Source organism: Mytilus californianus, unplaced genomic scaffold, assembly GCF_021869535.1.
Source record: "Mytilus californianus isolate M0D057914Y unplaced genomic scaffold, xbMytCali1.0.p SCAF_14, whole genome shotgun sequence".
Lineage (NCBI taxonomy): Eukaryota > Metazoa > Mollusca > Bivalvia > Mytilida > Mytilidae > Mytilus > Mytilus californianus.
Genome location: NW_026262626.1, coordinates 35,163,014 through 35,185,963, shown reverse-complemented (window position 1 = coordinate 35,185,963; position 22,950 = coordinate 35,163,014). Strand labels below are relative to the sequence as shown.

Here is a 22,950-nt window from a genome sequence, read left to right as displayed (position 1 = left end):
TCTTGTGTAGTTCAAAAGCACATTATGTATATTTATATATCAGTGACTTGATACATGTATGTATACCTATTGGTGCATTCCGTCCTAAAAATAAGTTGTGTAAAGAGCCCTAGCAGTTTCATGATTTGCTTATACAAAAACTGATATTAAAATGAATCCCTGTATAACAAATTCAGGGAATGAGACACCATCCTATAAAAACAAACCAAAAGAGATATAAATTAGTGGTTAAGGTTTATTTTAAATTTTTAGAATGACCAAAAAATAGCTTAAAATAAGCAAACAGAAGCAGAAGATGTCAAGGGGCAATACAAAAATGACAAGGTCGTGTAACACAGTGGAAAAAAATAACAAAAGAAAAGAAAATAACAGCCCGCATAGCACTGCACCGAAAATTACCTTGAGCAACACAAACCAACAAAAGATCAGATAGAACTTATGCACATTTTCAAATCTGTCTAATTTCAAACTCGAGGTTCACTTCCCGATAGTAAAGAGTAAAGATAAGAATGTTGCAGTACTCCGGTAGTCTATGAAACAAAAAATTAAAAGTCTACAGTTCAGCAGAGAATTTTACTATATGCTATACTTATAATACAAATTGTTTTTAATCAGAATCGGTGAAATTAAGTCTTGAAAAAACCCAACCAATAATAACAGATTCACGGGTGATCGGAGGGCAATGCATCACGTAATCGTACACCTATGAATCCACAATAATCGGATTTAGACATAATTTCACTGACGGTGTATTTATGGACCGAATTTAGCAAAGAAATGAAGTGCAGAAATGTTTAATGCATTATCAATATTATGATAATTACCAGATTTGAATCTTAAAATAATTAGAAATGTCGAAAACAGAAAATATTTTTCTCAATAAATCCATAAAATTAAATACAACAATTTTCAAATAGCTTCTTAGAAAAGAAATTATTTGATCTGAAGTACCGTTTTTCCCATTGTTTTTTGTTTTGTTTTTTGTGACACTTTAATAAATCAAATTGTAGTATCTTCAGGTTTATTCAGGTTTTTTCAGGTCCACGTTCTGTATATAGTTAACACCAAGTACACTTGAAAACAAGCATTTTATTATATTTTGAAAATTGCAAAATTTTAACTTAATTCGGAATTCATATCATGTCCCGTTTTTTTTTGCAAATTATTTTGTACACAAATAAGAATGACGTAGTGAGAAGTACACATGTCACTGCTGACTTTGGCTGAAAGTCGACGGGGAAAATGAAAAATAGTGTTTATTACAATCGTAATTGGAAACATTTTCGCAATTTCTTTAATAAGTATCAATGTTCTTGTTCGTATAGTGCAGGTAATTGTTAAACTGTGGAAAGTTTCATTCAATTTTGTGACAAAAATGAGTGGAATTGAATGATATCTTAGTAGCTTGTTTTACATAACATGTTGTTCAATCTACCAACAGGGTGCAGGATGTTTTGTAAACTGAGACCTTTTTTTTTAATCCTTTGTTATTGTAGGCTCTTGACGAATTGTAGGAAAGAATAAATGTTTTGATTAAAAAATATTTAGACACTTACATGTATTGATACAGTCCAACCTGCGTCGAACTTAGTTGTGTCGAAAACTCGGATGAGTCGTCGTAATTTCTCCATCAGGGTAAAATTCCCCTTGATCAGTGCATAATTAACTCTGATGAGTCGAACTCGGTTGATTTGAATACTTGGTTAAGGTTCATCATAACAAATGGACAAAAATGGCTGTATTTACACCTCAAAAACTACTCTGTGTACAGACCTACCTGTCCAGTTTGGAAAGTTTTAAGGCCTGGCATCCACTAGATATATAAAAGTTAAATGCAATTTTTGTTTCAGAAAGATATAATCACTTTTGGATTTTGATGGGCATTTTTTTTCCTTTCTGCAGCAGGTGTAAAAATAAACAAACACCTGAATTACTTTGATACTGTCCACTCAGTTAAACCCTTTAACTCACCTATAGTTGTGTAGATACCTATTGTCTGTGTCAATCAAGGACAATCAATACAATACAATACAGTTTTTACCTGAGAGGGAGCATCTCAAAGTTTTATCCCAACTTAGTTTATTTTTACACCTGCAGAAAAAAAAATGGCCATCATAATCCAAAAAAGATTTTAACTTTCTGAAACACAAAATGCATTTTACTTTTATATATCTAGTGGATGCCAGGCATTAAAACTTTTCCAACTGGACAGGTAAGTCTGTACTCAGAGTAGTTTTTGATGTGGAAATACAGCCATTTTTGTCCATTTGTTATGATGAACCTTAAGTTGAGTAAATTTTATAATCCTGTCAATGTAAAATAAATGTAAATTGACCCCGATGTCTTGAAGTTTGAAAGTACACTGAAGTAAGAATTTTCGAAAGATGCAGACCTAATGAAAACAATTCAAATCAGATGTTTTTCTTATGTAACCTAATCATTTTCAAAAGAGATTAAAGCTGAGTAAACATACTTGTTTGTATAACAGTTAAAATGACATGTTGATGGTGACCAGTAATTAACACCCGTGTTGTTCGTCCAAGCGGAACGTAAGTGTGTTGAACATATTTCACCTGACATAAAATCGAAACGTATTTAAATGATCCAAGCCGAGATTAAATGAATCGTTAGAATTGAAATTCATTTATTACAATAAATAAAAGGAGTAAGACAATTATGATAAATTCATAATAATTTAATGTTAAGCAGACGACCTCATCAGAGACCGTTCAGAACTTGTTTCGTTCCGCAAGTGATTTCATAATTTATAGTGACTGACCTTTATAAATATTTGTGTATACTATTGATTTTATTTGTGCATGATTTTTATCGGTACTTGTGTGTTTAATTATTATGAAGGACCAAAACATATGGAGATTGAATACACAATCATAAAGTGTCATATCGAAAAGGCATACTATTCAAAGTATCTGGTTTACACAAATCTCATACTGTATTTCATGTATTCCAAATTTAAGACGACACACTCGACCTAAGATGAGTCGAACCTTGGATAAGTCGAATACTTTGGTCCGGTCCCTTCGACTTAAACATACATGACATAACGATGTTCGACTGCAATTATAAAACAGCTTGAAAAAAAAAGATAAATTTTACAAACTTTGCACAGTCTGTGTTCTCTTTGAATTTTTTTATAACGTCCTAATTCAATTTCCGAATTATGATCACTTACACGTAATTTTGTTAAAAGTTGACGACTATTAAAATTGTTTAGATTGTGCAAGTAGTCCTCCAATTTAATTTCATTTTTAAGTTTACTATAAAGATTAAAGTTTTGAACTGTTATCAATATTTGAAAGTTTTTCAAGAGTGATGTTATTATACTTTTCCTTCACAATATGTTTAAAAGTTTTTTTGAGTGAATTTTTTATAAGTTTAAAAGGTTTATATAATTCTCATATGACTCCCATATAATTACACAATGGTCTTTTTTATTGTTTGTATTTGTTCACGCCATAACCATTTGATATAAATTTGTTTGTGAAAATTGATATCGTCTATTGTATTCAAATTGTAATTGATCAATTTCATTAAAATCTAATTCAATTCATTCAAAATTTGTCACTACATTAAATACTCCCTATTCTAGTGTTAGTTAGTAATGATTTAACATTATTATTAAAATGCAAACTAACATCAGAAGTTGGATTTACTATAAGTAGACATAGGAATAAAATGTGTTGTCTAATTGATAACAATGAAATATTTAATTTACTGTCTTTATTATCAAAATTGTCTCTAAACATGTGAAAATCAAGTTTTATCCATTCCTTGTATTTAACTAGGTAAATCAGTTTTATTGAGTTTAATTCAAACTTCAAAACAGCTTATGTTTATCCAATAATCATGATAACAGAAATAAATTATTATAACAAATGGGATGGGGTAATCGTAATCTGTAATCGTAATCGATTGTAATTGATTACATTTTTTCCAGTAATCGACAGTAATCTGTAATCGAAGACATTTTCGATTACATGTAATCGTAATTTAATCGATTACAGCAAAAATTAGGATGTAATCATCGATTACTTTTCGATTACATTTCGATTACTTTAGTGAAATAGTTTGATGAAATATAACCTATTTTAAATGAAAATATGTATGTATTCATCACTTAATAGTACAGATAAAATAGGATGTATCAATAAGACTTCAGAGTTTATGAAATTCCTTACTTGTATCTATTGTCTCAAGCTGCATTATGATCAACCAGATCTCCTACCAAATTTTACTGTATATCCAGCTTTTGAAACAATTTACTTTACTGTCTTCAATGCTTGTCAATAATTTAAAGACCTTTTATTTTGAAATAAGAAAATAGATTAAATTTAAATAAGAAATGAGTCTTATTATAAGTTCTGTACTACATTGACATTGAAGAGTAATTTTCAAGATTTGGAATTTAAGCTAGAATCGATATAAAGTTGATTCGTTATAATATTATGATATAAAAAATTAGAAAGTACCCAAACCCTTTTGACAATGTACCAATAGCTATGCATTGAAATTCTTTTTATTTCAGAAATAGATACATGTATCCCATTTTGACACTAAAAATATATATTGTTTATAATTTTGAATAGAGCATAAAAAATTCCCAACAAACTTCTTGTGTTTACTAATCAGATGATCAAGGACTTCCAATCAATGAGGTGCCAACTTTGTTTTGATTTCAATTATGTCTAATTGAGAGGAGATTTACATTATATTGCCCCAGGTTATAAAATGTACTGTATTCCCAGTTTTATAACCTGTAATTAGGGAGGTTATCCAAACAAAAGGATTAATTCATGCATGTATCAGTTATAAATATTATAAATTTACATCTTTGAAATTATTTGAACTAGTTAATTATTCTTCTTTTTTACATTTTTTTTCAGAGGAAACTTCCAACATTGTAATGTACTAAATTCAAATAAAGTTTAAAATGAATAAATACAAAATACCTAACTTATGTCAGTATGACAGCAAAAATTATCAAAATATAGAGAAATATGGATAATAACCTAAAATATAAAGAAGTGACTGAAGCCATGTGGTGTCATTGCAAGAACTTTATCACCACTCACTCATGTTGAAAACCAGAATTTCAAGAATGTTTGAATATTTCGGATCCTCAGTAAGAGCTTCCATCTAGAAAACAACTGTCAACTTAAAATTTGAAAACAATGCTTTAAATGCTGTTTATGTAAAGTTCTAAATTTCCACTATACATATGTTGAACAAAATATTTTTGTTTATCTTACTTTATTATTTTTTTGTAATTTTGAAGCATGTAATTGACAGTAATCGAAAAGTAATGTAATTACTTTTGATTAAGTAATCGATTGTAATCGATTACATACAAAAATCAGAGTAATCGATTATTAATCGAATACACAAAAAACCTTCAAGTAATCGATTAATAATCGATTACATTTGTCAGTAATCGTGCCCATTGTTATTAACAATAAATGTCTGTCTCACAACAGTGAGTTTTATTTTTCATAGTTGTTTTTAATGTCTAAGATTTTAAAAAAGTATTAGAAAAAAAAAATGGCACAGAACAAATCCCAGAATGATTGATTGTCATTATATAACTGTCAATGAAATGTTCATTAATTTACTCACTAAATTAACTGAATAGTTTCTTGTGCAAAATTTAATTAACCAAAGGTTCCCATTAAAAGGAAACATTTACAGATGTTTAAGTGGTAATAACAGATAGTAAATGGTATGAAAACATAGCTAAATCTTAGACTTAGAATATAGCAAAGTGCTCTCGACCAACGAAATTGTAGGATTGGATGCCTCTTAATTGTGAAGAATGAATGTAAATCATGTTCTTAGTAAGGGATTATCCTATTATTTGGGTCTATTTACAGTTCAAAACAAAGAGTTTCTATAAATAAGTTACAACTGCCCCGAAGCACATTTTTCAGATTGGAAGGATTTATCACACAGTGATTGAAACTGACTAAAAGTTGAATTGTGAAACAAACAAAAATCTCAAAATAAGTTGATGTTTACTGGTGCAGTAAAATTTGTACCGTGAATGTTATTATGAAAATATTGATAACTTCAAATTACTAAAAAAATTAAACAATACCAAAGCAAAGCAAAAAAAGAAAAAAATCTTTCAGATAAAAAAATAACCTAAATCTTTAGCTTTCCAAAACTTTGATTACTTGATCAGTGATTGGGAATAATAGTTATTCCGATAAAAAAAAACAGGAATTTAATTTTGAACATATTAAAAACTTTTAAAGGCATTATTTTTGAACATTTCCCTGAAATAATGAAATATTATTTGATGTAAAAAGCCGGTCCAAAATATTGGCTGTAAAATAAAATTTAGTTGTAACTCATATGTATTAATTGATTTAAACTGTAAATAAAAAAAGGATAATTCCTCACTAAAATATTACATGATTTACATGCATACTCACAATCAAGAAACATATCCAATTCCTAACTTTCTTTCTTTCTGTTGTGTCACCTAATATCTAAAACGCTTTTTTTTTAAAAATATTTCCCAAATGATATGAAAGTCCTTACATCACTATAACTAATCCATAAATGACATGCCCAAAAAGGAAGTCATGCGTCAATTATAAACATTGCACTGACAATGAAACCAATTCTTGAATAGATCATTTGAGCCTTGAGCACTTTACAATATTCTAAGTTTGTAAGAGAATGATAATCCCTTACTTCATGATAAGTACTCGCTAACGCTCGTACTTAATCATAAAGAAAGGGATTATCATTCTCTTACATATACTTAGAACAAAAATTATTTTAAACTTCAGAGGGTAGGGAGATTTGAGATATGACTTACTGCTTCAATGTTCCAAATATATTGAAAACTTTTAACTGTATGAACTTAGATGAACAATTTGTTGAAATCATGAACAGTGAAGAAATCCAGAATTTTTTTTTAAGACACTACATAAATTCATTTTACATTGAAAACTTTTCACATTTGATATGTGATATTAAGGTATAAATAATGATATACATGTATTTGAATTAAGGTTACATGCAAACTATAATACACATTTCACAAATGTCAGACAACATCCCTCTGTCAGACAACATCCCTCTGACAGACAACATCCGTCTGACATACTTCTGCATTGAATGAAGCACTGTTTTGACACCTCGCTAAGAACCTCTGCAATGTGACATTAATAGCATTATTGATATTTTCAAAATTGAATTAATAAAATAATTTTGAATCTTAGTACATTTTTTGTACTACCATGACTACTAAGGCTGTCAGTATATTTTTTTTTACATTATTGTAAAAATCATCTAGAAATAATCAGTTAATCAATATACATGATATAATAAGAAACGAATTTACCTATGTAATTGGCTTCATTATTAGCCTCAAACAATAAATAACCTGGTTTACCAAAATTTTCAAATTTGTCACATAATATTCTGTTGAAAAAGTTAGTTTAAATATGGAAATGTCACCAATTCTGATCATGCATTAGCCATTATATTTATGACATCACTATCAATGTAGAATTTTAAACTTAAAAGAACAGGTTCTTCAACTTTCAAGTAATGTTTTCAAGTTAACAAAGTATTATCTACCGGTAATAAAAAAAAAGTCATATACTTCAAAATGACAAAGTTAAAGATGTTGGAGTGGAGGTATTCAAGATGCATTTACACTATTTTCCATTATTTATCAAGAGAATTTTTCCTGAAAACCTATTTTGTTTCCTATCCTATGAAATTGTACGTTGAATTGGCATTAAAGATTCATTTTACTATGTGAATAAACAGAAGAAATTAAATATATTTAAACAATTTGTGCAATTAAAAGCCTCACACAATCAAGAAAAATCTGCACAGACATGTTGGGCGAAATGCACATATCTGGTAAGTACTGATAGAAGGAATTACGATTATCAATAAAACTCTCTTTCAAAATCAGATTAGAAAAAAATTGACTAGGAAATGGTACATTTTTTTATTATTGTCTTAATGCATGCTGTGTGTTGACCTCGCACAAATCAGAAAACATCTCACATTGTCATAAGGATCATTAGAGGTATGGTTAAGCACATATACAATTCATATCATGTCTGTATCAGGAAATCAAAGCATTGTCCTGTGTGGTCTAATTGGCCATCTTTGTGCTAAGAGGCATGAGGAGAGTACCCAGGTTAATTGTCCCCCACGTGATGAGTTGCCGGGGACAGAAATAACAGGAGTCAATCCATCCATCCTTCAGTCCGATCTTGTTAGCACTCTCACATGTACAATTCTCGCCTGATTTTTATAAAACTTATATCATAGGTTTATATTAGCAATATCCCGGACAAGTTCAAAAATCAGTCCTGATCAACTATTTCTTTAAAAGTTATGCCCGTTGGAAATATTGATTATATGGAAAATTTCATTGTTAGCGCTCTCATGTGTACAATTCTAGCCATATTTTTATGAAACTTTTATCATAGGTTTATATCAGCAATGTCTCAGACAAGTTTGAAATCAGTGCCGATCAACTATTTTTAAGAGTTATGCCCCTTGGAAATATTATTTATATGGAAATTTTCATTGTTAGTGCTCTCATGTGTACAATTCTTTCCAGATTTTTATGAAACTTATATCATAGGTTTATGTCAACAATGTCTCAGACAAGTTCCAAAATCAGTGCTGATCAAATATTTTTAAGGGAGTAATGCCCCTTGGAAAAATTCTTTATACTGGAAATTGGTATTTCCTCTTAAGCCTTCATTTCTCTAAGATATTTGTAATTTATGCATTCTTTGAAAAGAGGAAATAAACATGTCACTAGGCTTATTAGCAGTGCTTAAATGGATTTAAAACAACTGCCATCAATGATTATGCAGAAACAAATTTGAGTTGTTTAATATAACATACTACCATGACTACTGTATGGTCATATGTTTAATTGTCCCCCGCAAAACGCGTTACGGGGGACATGGAAATAATGGGTCCGTCCGTCCGGTCTTGTTAGCGCTCTCACAGCTACAATTCTTGCCAGATTTTTATAAAACTTATACTATAGGTTAATATCAGCAATATCTCGGAAAAGTTTTATAATGGTGGCTGATCGTCTTTTTTACAAAGAGTTATGCCCCTTGGAAATATTAAATTTATGGAAAATGGCCTCGTTTAGTTATTGCCCCTGGATAGATAAAATATGTGCAACGCGGGGGACATTAGAACTCTGTTCTTTTATTGTATTACACCTAGCATGTCCCATAAAAAAAAGACACAATCCCCTATCAGAACAATCAAATGACATAATGTGTTGTCAATACACATCTCAGTCACCATATTTCACAAGTTATTAACTATCAAAGCTAATAATCAGAGAAATACATGTTCACATGTATCTAGTAATAAATTGACATCAGATATTTCATAGGTGAATTTCCAATTTGGTCTGAATGGCAATTCTGAAATGGGTCAGGAAAAGACCTGGTTTATACCTTATTTGATAATTGCTGCATGTATCACTCATCACTCAAGTTCATGTACATTTGTAGTTAAGTCCTGTGGCAGAATTAACAAACTAAACATGCTAAAAGTGTTGCAATAATGAGATACTGTCCTATAATTTACAGGAACATCTAGTGTTACTTCAGTAAGTCATCAAAAAGGAAGATCATCATTTGAAACAACTATAAATTGTGATAGTCCTCTAACAGTTTACAAATCAATTGTGGACTCAGGACAACTGAGATATGACGAATATCAGCAAAGTATAGTGGAGAGACTAGACCAGCTCCATAAGACTCTGGAAAATTACTCACCACCATCAGAAGGCTTGTTTAGTAAGGTAATTATTTCATTATACATGTAGTAAAATGAAGTAAAATTGAATGACATAAGTATTGTCAGAGGATAGAGGTTAGAGATGCCGTATGATCTGAAGTTTCTGTCTGGCATAAGTCTGTTGTCCTTGTCCTCATTTTCCTGGTACAGTGATTGCTAAAGAAAACTGTTTTTTTTTTATCACCTGATTTTTTCTGTTTCTATTAGTAATTGATATGACAAATGTATTTGATATATAGAATCATTGTAAATGTAAGGTAAGGAGATGTATATGTCCATCAGACAGTGCACCTGACCTTGACCTCATTTCATGATTTTGTGATCAACATTAAGTTTTTGTTCTTAATTGGTTTCTCAGATTTAATAAAGCAAAAGCTTAACTATATTTGGTGTATAGAATGATTGTATGTTTACACATCCAACTGGCAGGATTCATCTGACATTGACTTCATTTTCATATCGAATCATATTGATTGGGTGGTTATGTCGTACAATCGAAAAACTGATTGAAATGAAATAAGGTATTTATATAAATGACTTCCAGCTGCATTTGTTTGCACCTGTCCTAAGTCCGGAACCTGTTGTTCAGTGGTTGTCGTTTGTTGATGTGGTTCATAAGTGTTTCTCGTTTCTCGTTTTTTATATAAATTAGACCATTGGTTTTCCTGTTTGAATTGTTTTATACTAGTCTTTTTGGGGCCCTTTATAGCTGGCTGTTTGGTGTGAGCCAAGGCTGCGTGTTGAAGGCCGTACTTTGACGTACAATTGTTTACTTTTTGCACATTGTGACTTGGATGGAGAGTTGTGTCATTGGCACTCATACCACATCTTCTTATTTCTATTTCATACTGTATACCTATTTATTTGAAAAATAACAAGAAATTTAGAAAAAAAGTGTACAAGGGGTAATTCTTAAGTAAAATGCCTCATGTCCAATGTATACCACATGGTCTCACATCATCATTCCTGTGTAATTTTTACAGATGTGGCTTAGTAGTTTTCTAGAAAAAAAAATGAAAATTGACCAATCAAAACCTTATTTTTCGTCTGGCTACATGTTTTCAATTGAAACGGAAGAAATGTGTAATTTTATAAAAGGCCTTCTATATATGTTAGTTTGGTATAATTTGGTGGTCCTATGGTCCAGGTGAATTAAATTTGTATTCTTTCATAGAATATAGAAGGTCCAGTTTCATAGAATATGTTAGATAAATCATATTTTACAGATCAAATTAAGCTATTGACTTAATTACATTGAGCCAACTTTAATATTTTTGATTTTCTATTTTGACAGTTAGGTATAATTAAAAAGCAGGAACTGAAAGGGCCTAAAGGACTTTATTTGTATGGACATGTTGGTAAGTTTTTGAAGTTATGTTCAATTACTGTATATGTTATCGGTATCAGTCTTAGAATTCAATCTCAGAACTGAACTATTAACAACCAGAATTATATTTTCTTTTTCTTGAACAGTCCATACTTTTTTAAATAAGCTTTTAATCTTTGAAACATTAGACTCTTTACTATGGACCTACTGGTACAAATCATTATTCAGACCTATATATTGCATTATTCCATATGGATTGTATATTTTGTTCAGTCATAATTCATTTAAACTTGCAACATCTGATTTCCATCTAAGGACTCCCCTTTTTAACTTAAACCTTGATGGTGGATTTTAAAAACGTTAGTAGTCTCAGGTCCCCAAAAGAAGAAAATCTTTCAAATATAAGGCTTTTGTTTGGCCATGACACAGAATTGCTCAGAAAACAAGGAGGCATGAAAAAATTTAAGAATTACTGTTACATGATTTTATGATGCTATTAGTTTTATCAAAAACAGCAAATTAGTGTAATTAATTTTATATATAGGATTCTCTAAGAAATAAGAAGATACTACCAGTAAGCGGAAATAAAAAATTCTTAGACAAAAGATGGACAGACAAAACCTAAACCAAAAGAAAAAAGACACAAATACAGAAAATAGTCCACAAATATAAACTGAATAGGAGTCAATGGAACCCCAATGAAAACTTGGTATTGTGTGTTAAAGGGTAAGCATTTCATGCAACACCTGTATTCATTTATTTTCAACAATGCACTTTGATTCCTTTTTCTGTAGGCATCCATTTTGAAGTAACAGGTTAATTCTTAAAACTACTGCTTCAATTACAACTCTTCTATTCAGCCCATTTGAGAATACTGTCATTTCAGGCATTAGAAATGAATAGAAGGGAATGTGGGGTATACATCAATAAGACACCATCGAACAATACTAAAAATCTAAAAGACATCTAGAAGCATGCATTTAAAATGTCAGTGAAATAGAAATAGAATTCTGTGTCTGATAACTTCTGTGAAGGCATATAATAGATTGAATTAATTTTCTTTTATAACAGGTTGTGGAAAAACTATGTTAATGGATATGTTCCATCAACATTGTAAAGTGAAGAAGAAAAGAAGGGTTCATTTCCATAAGTTCATGTTAGACGTACATAAACGTAAGTACAGCTAAGAAGAAAAGAAGGGTTCATTTCCATAAGTTCATGTTAGACGTACATAAACGTAAGTACAGCGAAGAAGAAAAGAAGGGTTCATTTCCATAAGTTCATGTTAGACGTACATAAACGTAAGTACAGCAAAGAAGAAAAGAAGGGTTAATTTCCATAAGTTCATGTACATACATAAACGTATTAAAGCACAGCGAAGAAGAAAAGAAGGGTTCATTTCCATAGGTTCATGTTAGACGTAAGTAAAGTGAAGAAGAAATGAAGATTTCATTTCCATGAGTTCATGTTAGACGTACATAAACATAAGGAAAGTTGGTGTGCATTCAATTGATCTTTTAGTCAGCCAATCTGACTGAATGTCACCACTTGTGATTTTAAGATAGGACAAGATTCTGAATCAAAGTATATAATCAATTAATAAGAGATGTATAAAAGACATGAAGAAAGTGTAAAACATCATTTTAAATTTCTATCACCATGATCACAGTTAAAAATAGACATCACTATTATTCAGGAAATTCCTTTTCAAAATTGAAAAGATAAAAATAACTACAATTATAACTTCTCAAAAAGATTTTATAAGGCAGCATCAAAAGTTCTATTACATAAAGGATTTTGTGACGTGTCAAATTGGTGTATGAAGGAAATTATATTAAAAGTTAAAGTCAGTCACTCAAGAAGACTGTACATCATAGGCTTTGTTTGGTGGAGCTTCTGTAAAGGAAGTTACCAATGCTGTTTTGTACATCATAGGCTTTGTTTGGTGGAGATTCTGTAACAGAAGTTACCAATGCTGCTCATCGGTTGAAGTAACTTTTCTTTTTAAAGTGCACACTGTATTTCAGGCATCCATGCAATAAAGCAAACCATACCTCGTCAATATAATGTAAAGAAAACCCAGTCATTTGATCCAATAACTCCAGTTGCCAAGGAAATTAGTGAAGAAGCTTGGTTGTTGTGTTTTGATGAATTTCAGGTAGCTACCAAATTTACTATAACTCTTTACATTTAAAGAATAGAATATTCAAAGTTACTTTTATCATGTTTATGTTACATTGATTGGACCTATAAATGGAAAGCTAAGTTTATATAAAGACACAACTTATTGTACTTTTAAAGTAAACTTGAAAAAGAAATAAGTGGAATATGCTTATTAGACAGCAACCAAACAACACAATATAACCATAACAACAACTTAAGGTCAACATAATGTCTTAAAACTACAGCAAGATATTGATACCATATATATATATATACAAGTCTAAATTGAAAACAATGTTCAAACCTATGATTGCGTTGGATAAAAACCGCAATTTTTATACAGGTGCATGCAAAACAAATTTCTTAGTGGAGGGGTCAAATACAGCACAAACAACATTTTTCAAAAGACCAAGTATATTTTAACAAAACGCATTTGACTAACAGGTCGAACAACAAATGTTCTTAAAACCCTGCTGACTGCCATATATATATATATGTCATCCTGAAAGTCAACAAGTCTTGTATAAGTTTTAGTAAGAACTACCAAAAATGTTCCATCAATAGGAAATTCCTCAAAGGACAAAAACAAAAACATACACAACCTATGATGTAGCTCCTGACTTTGATCTGCATAATACCGGTACATGAAAAGGACAACATGAATCACCAAAAATACTTGACAGTACAACAGACCACATCAACCACCAGCACCCAACGCCTCTGATAAACCAGACGAGCAAACAAAGAACAAACAAACATGAACTACACATGTCACTAAGTCCAGATAGCCTAACTTGGTACAGGCTTTGTACTATTTAAGGGAGTACATGAATTGCAGTTCAAGATGTACTGAATATTGACAAATTCTGATGTAATTTTCATTTCTCAGGTTACTGACATAGCAGACTCAATTATAATGAAAACTTTATTTACATCTTTATTTAATCATGGTGTTGTTGTGGTGGCCACGTCTAACAGACCTCCAGATGGTAAGATATAATTCAATCATACATCTATCTTTCATAATGAAAGTTTGGCCACTCTAAGTATCTGTAGAAAGACAAACAAATGAAAGGATTGGTCAAAAATGGTGATAATGTCAATTTCAACCTACTATCAATTTTTACGTAAACTATCAAACATTAATTTTCATTGAAGAATTTATTACCCTTAAAATAACAATGTTTACCAGTTTTCATGAGTTGACCTTTTTATGCCCCCGCCGTAGCGGTGGGGGCATTAAGTTTTACCCTTGTCCGTCTGTACGTACGTACGTATGTACGTCCGTCCGTACGTCCCAAAATTGGTTTCCGTTCTCTAACTTGAGTTTGCCTCAACCAAATGTTATGAAACTTATACACAATGCTTATTACCACAAAACACAGATCAAGTTTGAATTTTGGTGGCGTCACTTTAACCGTTCTAGAGTTATGCCCCTTTATAAATGGAAAAATTGCAAAATTTTTAGTTTCCGTTCTCTAACTTAAGTTTGCCTCAACCAAATAGTATGAAACTTATACACAATGCTTGTTACCACAAAACACAGATCAAGTTTGAATTTTGGTGGCGTCACTTTAACCGTTCTAGAGTTATGCCCCTTTACAAATGGAAAAATTGCACAATTTTTAGTTTCCGTTCTCTAACTTAAGTTTGCCTCAACCAAATAGTATGAAACTTATACACAATGCTTGTTACCACAAAACACAGATCAAGTTTGAATTTTGGTGGCGTCACTTTAACCGTTCTAGAGTTATGCCCCTTTACAAATGGAAAAATTGCAAAATTTTCATTTTCTTCTAAATATCAAGTTATTTTTAAAATTGGAGTTATCTTCCTTTGTCCATGATTAAAGTTGAATCAACTACAATCAATGCTTTATACAATGCAATGTTTAATTTTGACTTTCACTGATAAAACACAGATCAAGTTGAATTTGGATAGTGTCACTTTAACCATTATTGAGTTATGCCCCTTTATAAATCGAAAGATTGCAAAATTTTTAGTTTCCATTCTGTAACTTAAGTTTGCCCCAACCAAACATTATGAAACCTACACACAATATTCATTACCACAAAACTAAGATCAAGTACAAATTGTTTGTTTCCGTTTTCTAACTTTAGTTTGCCTCAACCAAATGTTATGAAACTTATACACAATGCTTATTACTACATAATACAGATTAAGTACGAAATTTGGTGGCGACACTTTTACCATTCTTCAGTAATGTCCTTTTATAAACATAAAAATTGCTGAATTTTTAGTTTCCGTTCTCTAACTTTAGTTTGTCTCAACCAAATGTTATAAAACTTATACACAACCGTTCTAGAGTTATGCGTGTTTACAAATAGAAAAATTGCTGAATTTTGAGTTTCTGTTATCTACTTAAGTTAGCCTCAACCAAATGTTAGGAGACTTACCGGTACACACAATGCTTATTACCACAAAACTCAGAACAAGTTCAAATTAGGGTAGCGTCACTTTTACCGTTCTTCAGTTATGTCCCTTTATAACTTTATGATATGCAAGCGGGGGCATCATCTGTGTCCACATGTGGACACTATCCACATTTATTTTAAACTATAATAGATAAAATGAAACTATATTGACAAAAACGATCAGCAGGACAAGATCTACAAATGTGTAACCATCATCAAAATCATTTGACTCCTTATAGGAGGTATTACTCTTGAAGGATGAATTTTACCCATTTTTAACCGGATTTTCGAAGGAAAAATCGATTATTGATTTGGGGATGTACAGCGGGTGGGCAGGCGGGCAGGCGGACGGCTGCCAAACAGTGTCCATTTAATAACATGAAAACGCTATGACCAAATTTTTTCAAATTTAGATATGTTGTTTCTAGTGACTAAATGAAGGTCAAGTTCAATTTTCACGATTTTAGCTTTTCTCCTTCTTGAGTTATCGCCCTTTTTAATATCCAAAAGTGGTACTTCTAATGTGATTGAGTTATTTCCCTTTTAACAGAAATTGTTGATTATATATTTGTAATTTTTGTGGGAACTCTTTGAGATGGTAAAGAACTGTACACTGCAACAATCATTATCAGGACAAGTTCTACAAATAAATCAACATGACTGAAATCATCAGTAGAATTCTTATAAGAGTTTTTGCACTTCAAAGACAATTTTTTACCGAGGAGAGAGAGAGAGAGAGAGAAACTGTAAAGTAACAAAAACGATCATCAGGACAATATCTAATTTGATTAATGGCCCAAATTGTCTACTCTCTATGGGAACCATTGCCCTTGAATGCTCTTTTGCCTGAAACTATCAGAAATATTTTTATTGGATTATTCCTATTTTATGCAAAAATGCAAGATGAGCGATACAGGCTTTTTGGAGCCTCTAGTCTAACATTTTACCATTAGATGCTGCTAGGTAAACTCAAGTAAGGACAGTAAAACCTAGAGTAAAACCTGTGTTATGTAGGCCAATATTCAAATACAATACGTTAACTCTTAATAATTGACTTTTGAAACTTTTCATTTAACATTTTCATAATAATATCAAAATTAAACACAGGCGAGTCATATTTTTCTCTTTGTCAAAAAATTCTGATTGATTGATTGTTGTATTAACTTCCACCCCATGTTTTATAATGGCAAATATTTTATCCATATTCAAAACAAACACAAATTCAAAATGAAATCAAAAGGTAGGTTCTGTAAAGTGGGTGGACTGGGATGCAGGAATTTTGACTGTCAGCAGAAAATGAGAGTATTGTGGATAAGGTTGACATTTTACATTGCTACAGGACACCTGCAAAACATTCCATTGTACTATCAAAAAATTTAGCTTTACACAATGAATAAGATTCCTTAAGAGAAATCAACTACTGTGTCCAGTCTGAGGATGGTTGTGAGGCATGAGAGCTTATGTCAGTAAGTTATTTGATGAATTTTATCAATAGCTTGGTATGGAAAATTCTTTTAGAAGACATTTTTCACTGAATTTTGTTTTATATTGTAGATTTATATAAAAATGGCTTACAGAGAGGAAATTTTGTTCCTTTTATTGACACATTGAAAGTAAGTATACAAGTACATTATTTTCATCTCCTTAGATAAATGTACATTTAATTTCAGACTGAAATTCCTCATAGTCCAGTTGTCCAATTTAAGAGGCTGTTTGAAAAATATTTGAATCATGTGTTTTTGCATATGTCGTCTCATACATAACACAGGGAAACCTATAGAATATATAATGATGAGTCCCTAGGTTTTGATTATGAGTTAAAGAACAAGTCATTCATGCAGTTGACTCATTTAAAAGACATTTTTGAGGTTTGATGCCAAATTCACAATTGGATACTTGTATACTGAAGGTATTCACGAAGGTAGTGAATACTACATGTATAACATATCTACATGTGCAATACTCCTTACAAAAATTGAAATACAGCTTTATTTCATGAACCTCTTTTATTCATGACAGCTGAGTACTGATTTAAAAAATCATGTCAAGCGCATATACATGTATGTGACCCCTCCCAATGCTTGGTTTTAATTCATCAATAGTTTTAAACATTTTTAAAGTTCAAGGTTGTCATTGTTCTTTCGAATGGTAATAACCTGCTCTATCAACCTATCAGCTACATGTATGTGTTATAAAATCTATTATTCTGAATGTTTTGTTATTATTGTCTTTTTAATTTTAAATTTATAGTAATAAACTATGATGACATGTACATTACAACCATCCATATTTGAAAAAAGTGCATAAATGAGCAAGTGTCTGTGTGATGGGTAATAGTATATAAGCCATGGGATAGAGTAAAATGTGTCACTTGTATTAACCAATCAAAATCTGGCATTTTAACGTGACATAATAATTTAAATTAAAATTTAAAAAAAACCCAACAATTAGTCAATATTTATTATCATTTGTATTGTACTTATATGTAATATAAGTACTGTTTATACAAACAGCCATTCCAGCTTACACTTAATAATTAATGTGATAATAAAGATGCTGACATTCTGGATACATTTAATTAACATACACAGACCACTTGTTATAAACTTGAGGTTAATTTCCCTGGCATTTGACACTTTGAAGTTACAACTGGAATCTCACTAGGAGGCACACTAATCCTTTCTTAATCAGATACATGTCATAAATAATTTCTGTTGGTGAGGAAATGCAGATTATGATACCAGATCTTATCAAAAATTAATTACACAACAATTAGTATATTATCTAAAGGTCAGTGAGGCCAGACTCCTCCCACTGAATGATTGATGTACCCTATCTGTGTGTAAAGCCATATGCATGGTCTTTGTATAATCACTTTCTTGGTTCATAGCAGTCTTGATAAGTTGATATAGTTTTACAGTGCTATTATTTTATTTACCGCCCACCATCCACCTTCCTAACACCTTCAATAATGTTTCATGACAAGGGAAACTTTTCAGCTTTTACTAGTGATATATATTTTATTTAATTAATTTTAATTCCTTGATGGAATTTTATCACTGGTTATTTCTAAAATTTCATTCATCCCCAAGCATTTCGGGGACAAATTTTATCAAATTTTTTCCAGCGCCAGTTTGATCTCAGATGAGACGCCTAGTCTAATCACCGAAGTGGAGAACCCTCGCTTCACATTCCCCGGCCTCAGATGAGACGCCTAGTCTCATCACCGAAGTGGAGAACCCTCGCTTCACATTCCCCGGCCTCAGATGAGACACCTAGTCTCATCACCAAAGTGGAGAACCCTCGCTTCACATTCCCCGGCTGGCGTATTGTCGGGCAGGCAGGTTCTTCCTCACACTGGAGGTTGCAAGCTGACTTGCTCAGACAGGAACTCAAAAATTGTCTTGTATGCTGAGTGTTTCCCTAGGGCCAAAAGCAGATTGATTAATTGTTTTTTATAATAAAATTATTATTCATTCTGAAATATTTTTCTGCTTTAAGCCAGTATGATTTTGCTGAGACTATGTTTTTGTTTTACACACAGATACCCCTTTTGTGACATTTGGTATAGTTTTTATACGACCGCAAAAAAATTTTGTGGTCGTATATTGGTATGACGTTGGCGTCGTCGTCGTCGTCGTCCGGCGTCGTCGTCGTCGTCGTCGTCGTCGTCGTCCAGCGTCGTCGTCCGAATACACATTGGTTTTCGCACTCTAACTTTAGTTTAAGTGAATGGATCTTTTTGAAATTTTACCATAAGGTTAAATACCACAAAAGGAAGGTTGGGATTGATTTTGGGGGTTATGGTACCAACAGTTAAGGAATTAGGGGCCAAAAAGGGGCCAAAAATAAGCATTTTCTAGTTTCCAGACAATAACTGTGGAACGGTGTATGGATCTCTCTGAAATTATACTACAAGTTTCCATACCACAAAGGGATGGTTAGGATTTGCTTTGGGGGGTTATGGCTCAAACCGTTTAGGAATTAGGGGCAAAAAAGGGGGAAAAACAAGGTTGTCCTGGTTAATGGACAAATACTTTAGTACAAAACATAATTTAAAGCAGTGTAAGGGAGATAAATCAAATTCATCATTGAAATTATCTCCCTTACACTGCTTTTAAATTATGTATAAAGTAATGGTTAATGAACAATAAAGATAATTTAAACAAGGTAAGGGAGGTAATCCAAATACAACGTTTTGGTTACTTCCCTTACACTGCTTTTAAATTATGTTTAAAGAAATGCATATTTATAAAGGAAGACTAGTAAAAATATCTGCAAATGTTGCATCATTTTTTTTTACAAAAAAATCCATATGAAAGATTTGACACTATATTTTTAATTCTATTATAAAATAGATTAAGTTAGCACTATGGTAAATTTAAATGGGTAAATATGGTTGCCAACTCCATTGGAAATTTGAATTGAGATTATGACCATATCTTGAGGGAAAGAATTTTTTTGGGGAAAAAAGGGGGGGGGGGGGATAAAAAGAAATTGTGGGGGGTCAATTTTTTCTCATTTCAGATTTCAGAAATTAAAAAGAATTATTTTTCAAATATTATTTTTTTTCAAATTTCAAATATTGAAAAATTTCAAGAAGTAATCTTTAATTGCACAGTATTGCGCATTAGATTTGTAAAATCTTTGATCACATTTATTTATTTGTTATGCCGAATCTAACAGTGTATTTAGATTTTTAATTTTGGGTCCAGTTTTCAAAATAGTCTACATTAAGGTCCAAAGGGTCCAAAATTAAACTTTGTTTGATTTTAGCAAAAATTTAATATATGAGGTTCTTTGATATGCTGAATCTAAACATGTATTTAGATTTTTGATTTTTGGCCCATTTTTCAAGTTGGTCCAAATTGGGGTCCAAAATTAAACTTTGTTTGATTTCAACAAAAATTGAATATATGGGGTTCTTTGATATGCTGAATCTAACCATGTATTTAGATTTTTTATTTGTGGACCCCGTTATCAAATTGGTTCATATTGAGGTCAAAAGGGTCCAAAATTAAACTTTGTTTGATTTCATCTAAAATTGAATTATTGGGGCTCTTTGATATTCCAAATCTAACCGTGTATTTAGATTTTTAATTTTGGGTCCTGTTTTTTAAATTGGTCTACATTAAGGTCCAAAGGGTCCAAAATTAAACTTAGTTTGATTTTAACAAAAATTGAATTCTTGGGATTCTTTGATATGCTGAATCTAAACATGTGTTTAGATTTTTGATTATGGGCCCAGTTTTCAAGTTGGTCCAAGTTGGGGTCCAAAATTAAACTTTTTTTGATTTCAACAAAAATTGAATATATGGGGTTCTTTGATATGCTGAATCTAACCATGAATTTAGATTTTTTATTTGTGGGCCCCGCTATCAAATTGGTTCATATTGAGGTCAAAAGGGTCCAAAATTAAACTTTGTTTGATTTCATCAAAAATTGAATTATTGGGGTTCTTTGATATTCCAAATCTAACCGTGTATTTAGATTTTTAATTTTAAGTCCCGTTTTTTAAATTGGTCTACATTAAGGTCCAAAGGGTCCAAAATTAAACTTAGTTTAATTTTAGCAAAAATTGAATTCTTGGGGTTCTTTGATATGCTGAATCTAAACATGTGTTTAGATTTTTGATTATGGGCCCAGTTTTCAAGTTTGTCCAAGTTGGGGTCCAAAATTAAACTTTGTTTGATTTTAACAAAAATTGAATATATGGGGTTTTTTTATATGCTGAATCTAACCCATGTATTTTGATTTTGGACATTGGACCATAATAGGTAAATTAAAAAAATTCAAGTTCTTAGACCACATTCTTTCTGTGTCAGAAACCTATGATGTGTCAAATATTTAATAACAATCCAAATTCAGAGCTGTATCAAGCTTGAATGTTGTGTCCATACTTGCCCCAACTGTTCAGGGTTCGACCTCTGCGGTCGTATCAAGCTGCGCCCCAGCGAAGCATTTTATTAGGAGTTGGTATTTGCTCAATTACAAGGATGAGATCGGGACTTTAATTGAGATTTGCTCTATTAGGAGAGTTTTACTTTAAATAATTGTGGGTTGTCAGGACTTGCTCATCAATACAAACAGAACATAATTTTACCTGAAAAGTTACATCAGTTAAGGTTGATGTGATCATTAAACATTTCATCTTTTCAATGGAAGGCTTGCATATACCTACCTTGATCTTTGGAAAAGGTAAATAAAAATGTCTCTAGAATTTTAGTAAGCCTTCCACTGGTGACCTGGAATGTTTTTGATAACTGACACTAGAGGCATAAACAAGGAGTATTGGCAGACCACTCTAACAACTATACAAGAATTAGACAACCTCACACTAAAAGTACAGAAACAATATTTCACTTTATGAGACTCAATAAATATACAACATTAGATTGGAGAAAAAATTAAAAATATGAGACTACAGAAAAATATTACAATACGAGACAACAGAATACAAACTTGGTTTGTTTGTATAAATAACTCATATAATCCACAAACAGTTCTTTTTGCTGATGTTATGAATCAAATAATTGCAATAAAATATATACATGTAAGTTTTGAGTCAGTCAGAAACATAAGCATCCATATATAAATTAGATTTTAGTTAAATTTTCCAATATATTTTATTTCCAACACATTCATACATCTTGCAGAGTTGGTATTGCAAAAAAAGGCATTGATGTGAAATAAGTAATTTTGTCAGCAACATAGTATATAACAATAAGGAGATGTGGTATGATTGCCAATGAGACAACTATCTACCAAAGTTCAAATAAAGTGGATGTAAGCAATTATAGGCAACTGTACAGCCTTAAACATTTAGAAAAACCCATACTGTGTAGTCAGCTATAAAAGGACCAACATAAAAAATAAGAAATAATTCGATTGAGAAAACAAATGGCCAAATTTATAACAAAATAATTTATGAAAAACAAATATGACCGACATGAACCAACGACATCCACTGAACTACAGGCTCCTGACTTTGGGACAGGAACATGGCGAATGTGGCGGAGTTAAGCATGTTTGCATGTATCAGAAAGTATCAATTATGGTCTTGCATTTTGTTTGAAATTAAAAACTTCAATTGTGATGTCTCCATACATTGTTGGAGAGGGTTTATATGAATAAAACTTAGCTGATACAGTAAATTGATGATTGGCATATTTTTCAAATAAACAAAATTCTTAA

The 22,950-nt window shown here is 31.4% G+C and overlaps 1 protein-coding gene across 2 annotated transcripts in view; it reads left to right on the top strand.

Annotated features, from left to right (window-relative positions):
* The first annotated feature begins 1,193 nt into the window (after nucleotides 1-1,193).
* LOC127724689 (AFG1-like ATPase) overlaps nucleotides 1,194-22,950 on the top strand; it is a 37,267-nt gene continuing 15,510 nt past the window's right edge. Inside the window, exons 1-7 of one of the 2 annotated variants that reach the window (XM_052231744.1) lie at nucleotides 1,194-1,330; nucleotides 9,621-9,835; nucleotides 11,126-11,189; nucleotides 12,230-12,331; nucleotides 13,186-13,316; nucleotides 14,211-14,310; nucleotides 17,311-17,369. In XM_052231744.1, coding sequence (XP_052087704.1) covers nucleotides 1,243-1,330; nucleotides 9,621-9,835; nucleotides 11,126-11,189; nucleotides 12,230-12,331; nucleotides 13,186-13,316; nucleotides 14,211-14,310; nucleotides 17,311-17,369 — 759 coding nt within the window. In that variant the 5' untranslated portion in view covers nucleotides 1,194-1,242. Of the gene's footprint in view, nucleotides 1,331-9,620; nucleotides 9,836-11,125; nucleotides 11,190-11,702; nucleotides 11,885-12,229; nucleotides 12,332-13,185; nucleotides 13,317-14,210; nucleotides 14,311-17,310; nucleotides 17,370-22,950 lie in introns of those variants that run through there. The other variant, XM_052231745.1, reaches the window with a different exon arrangement.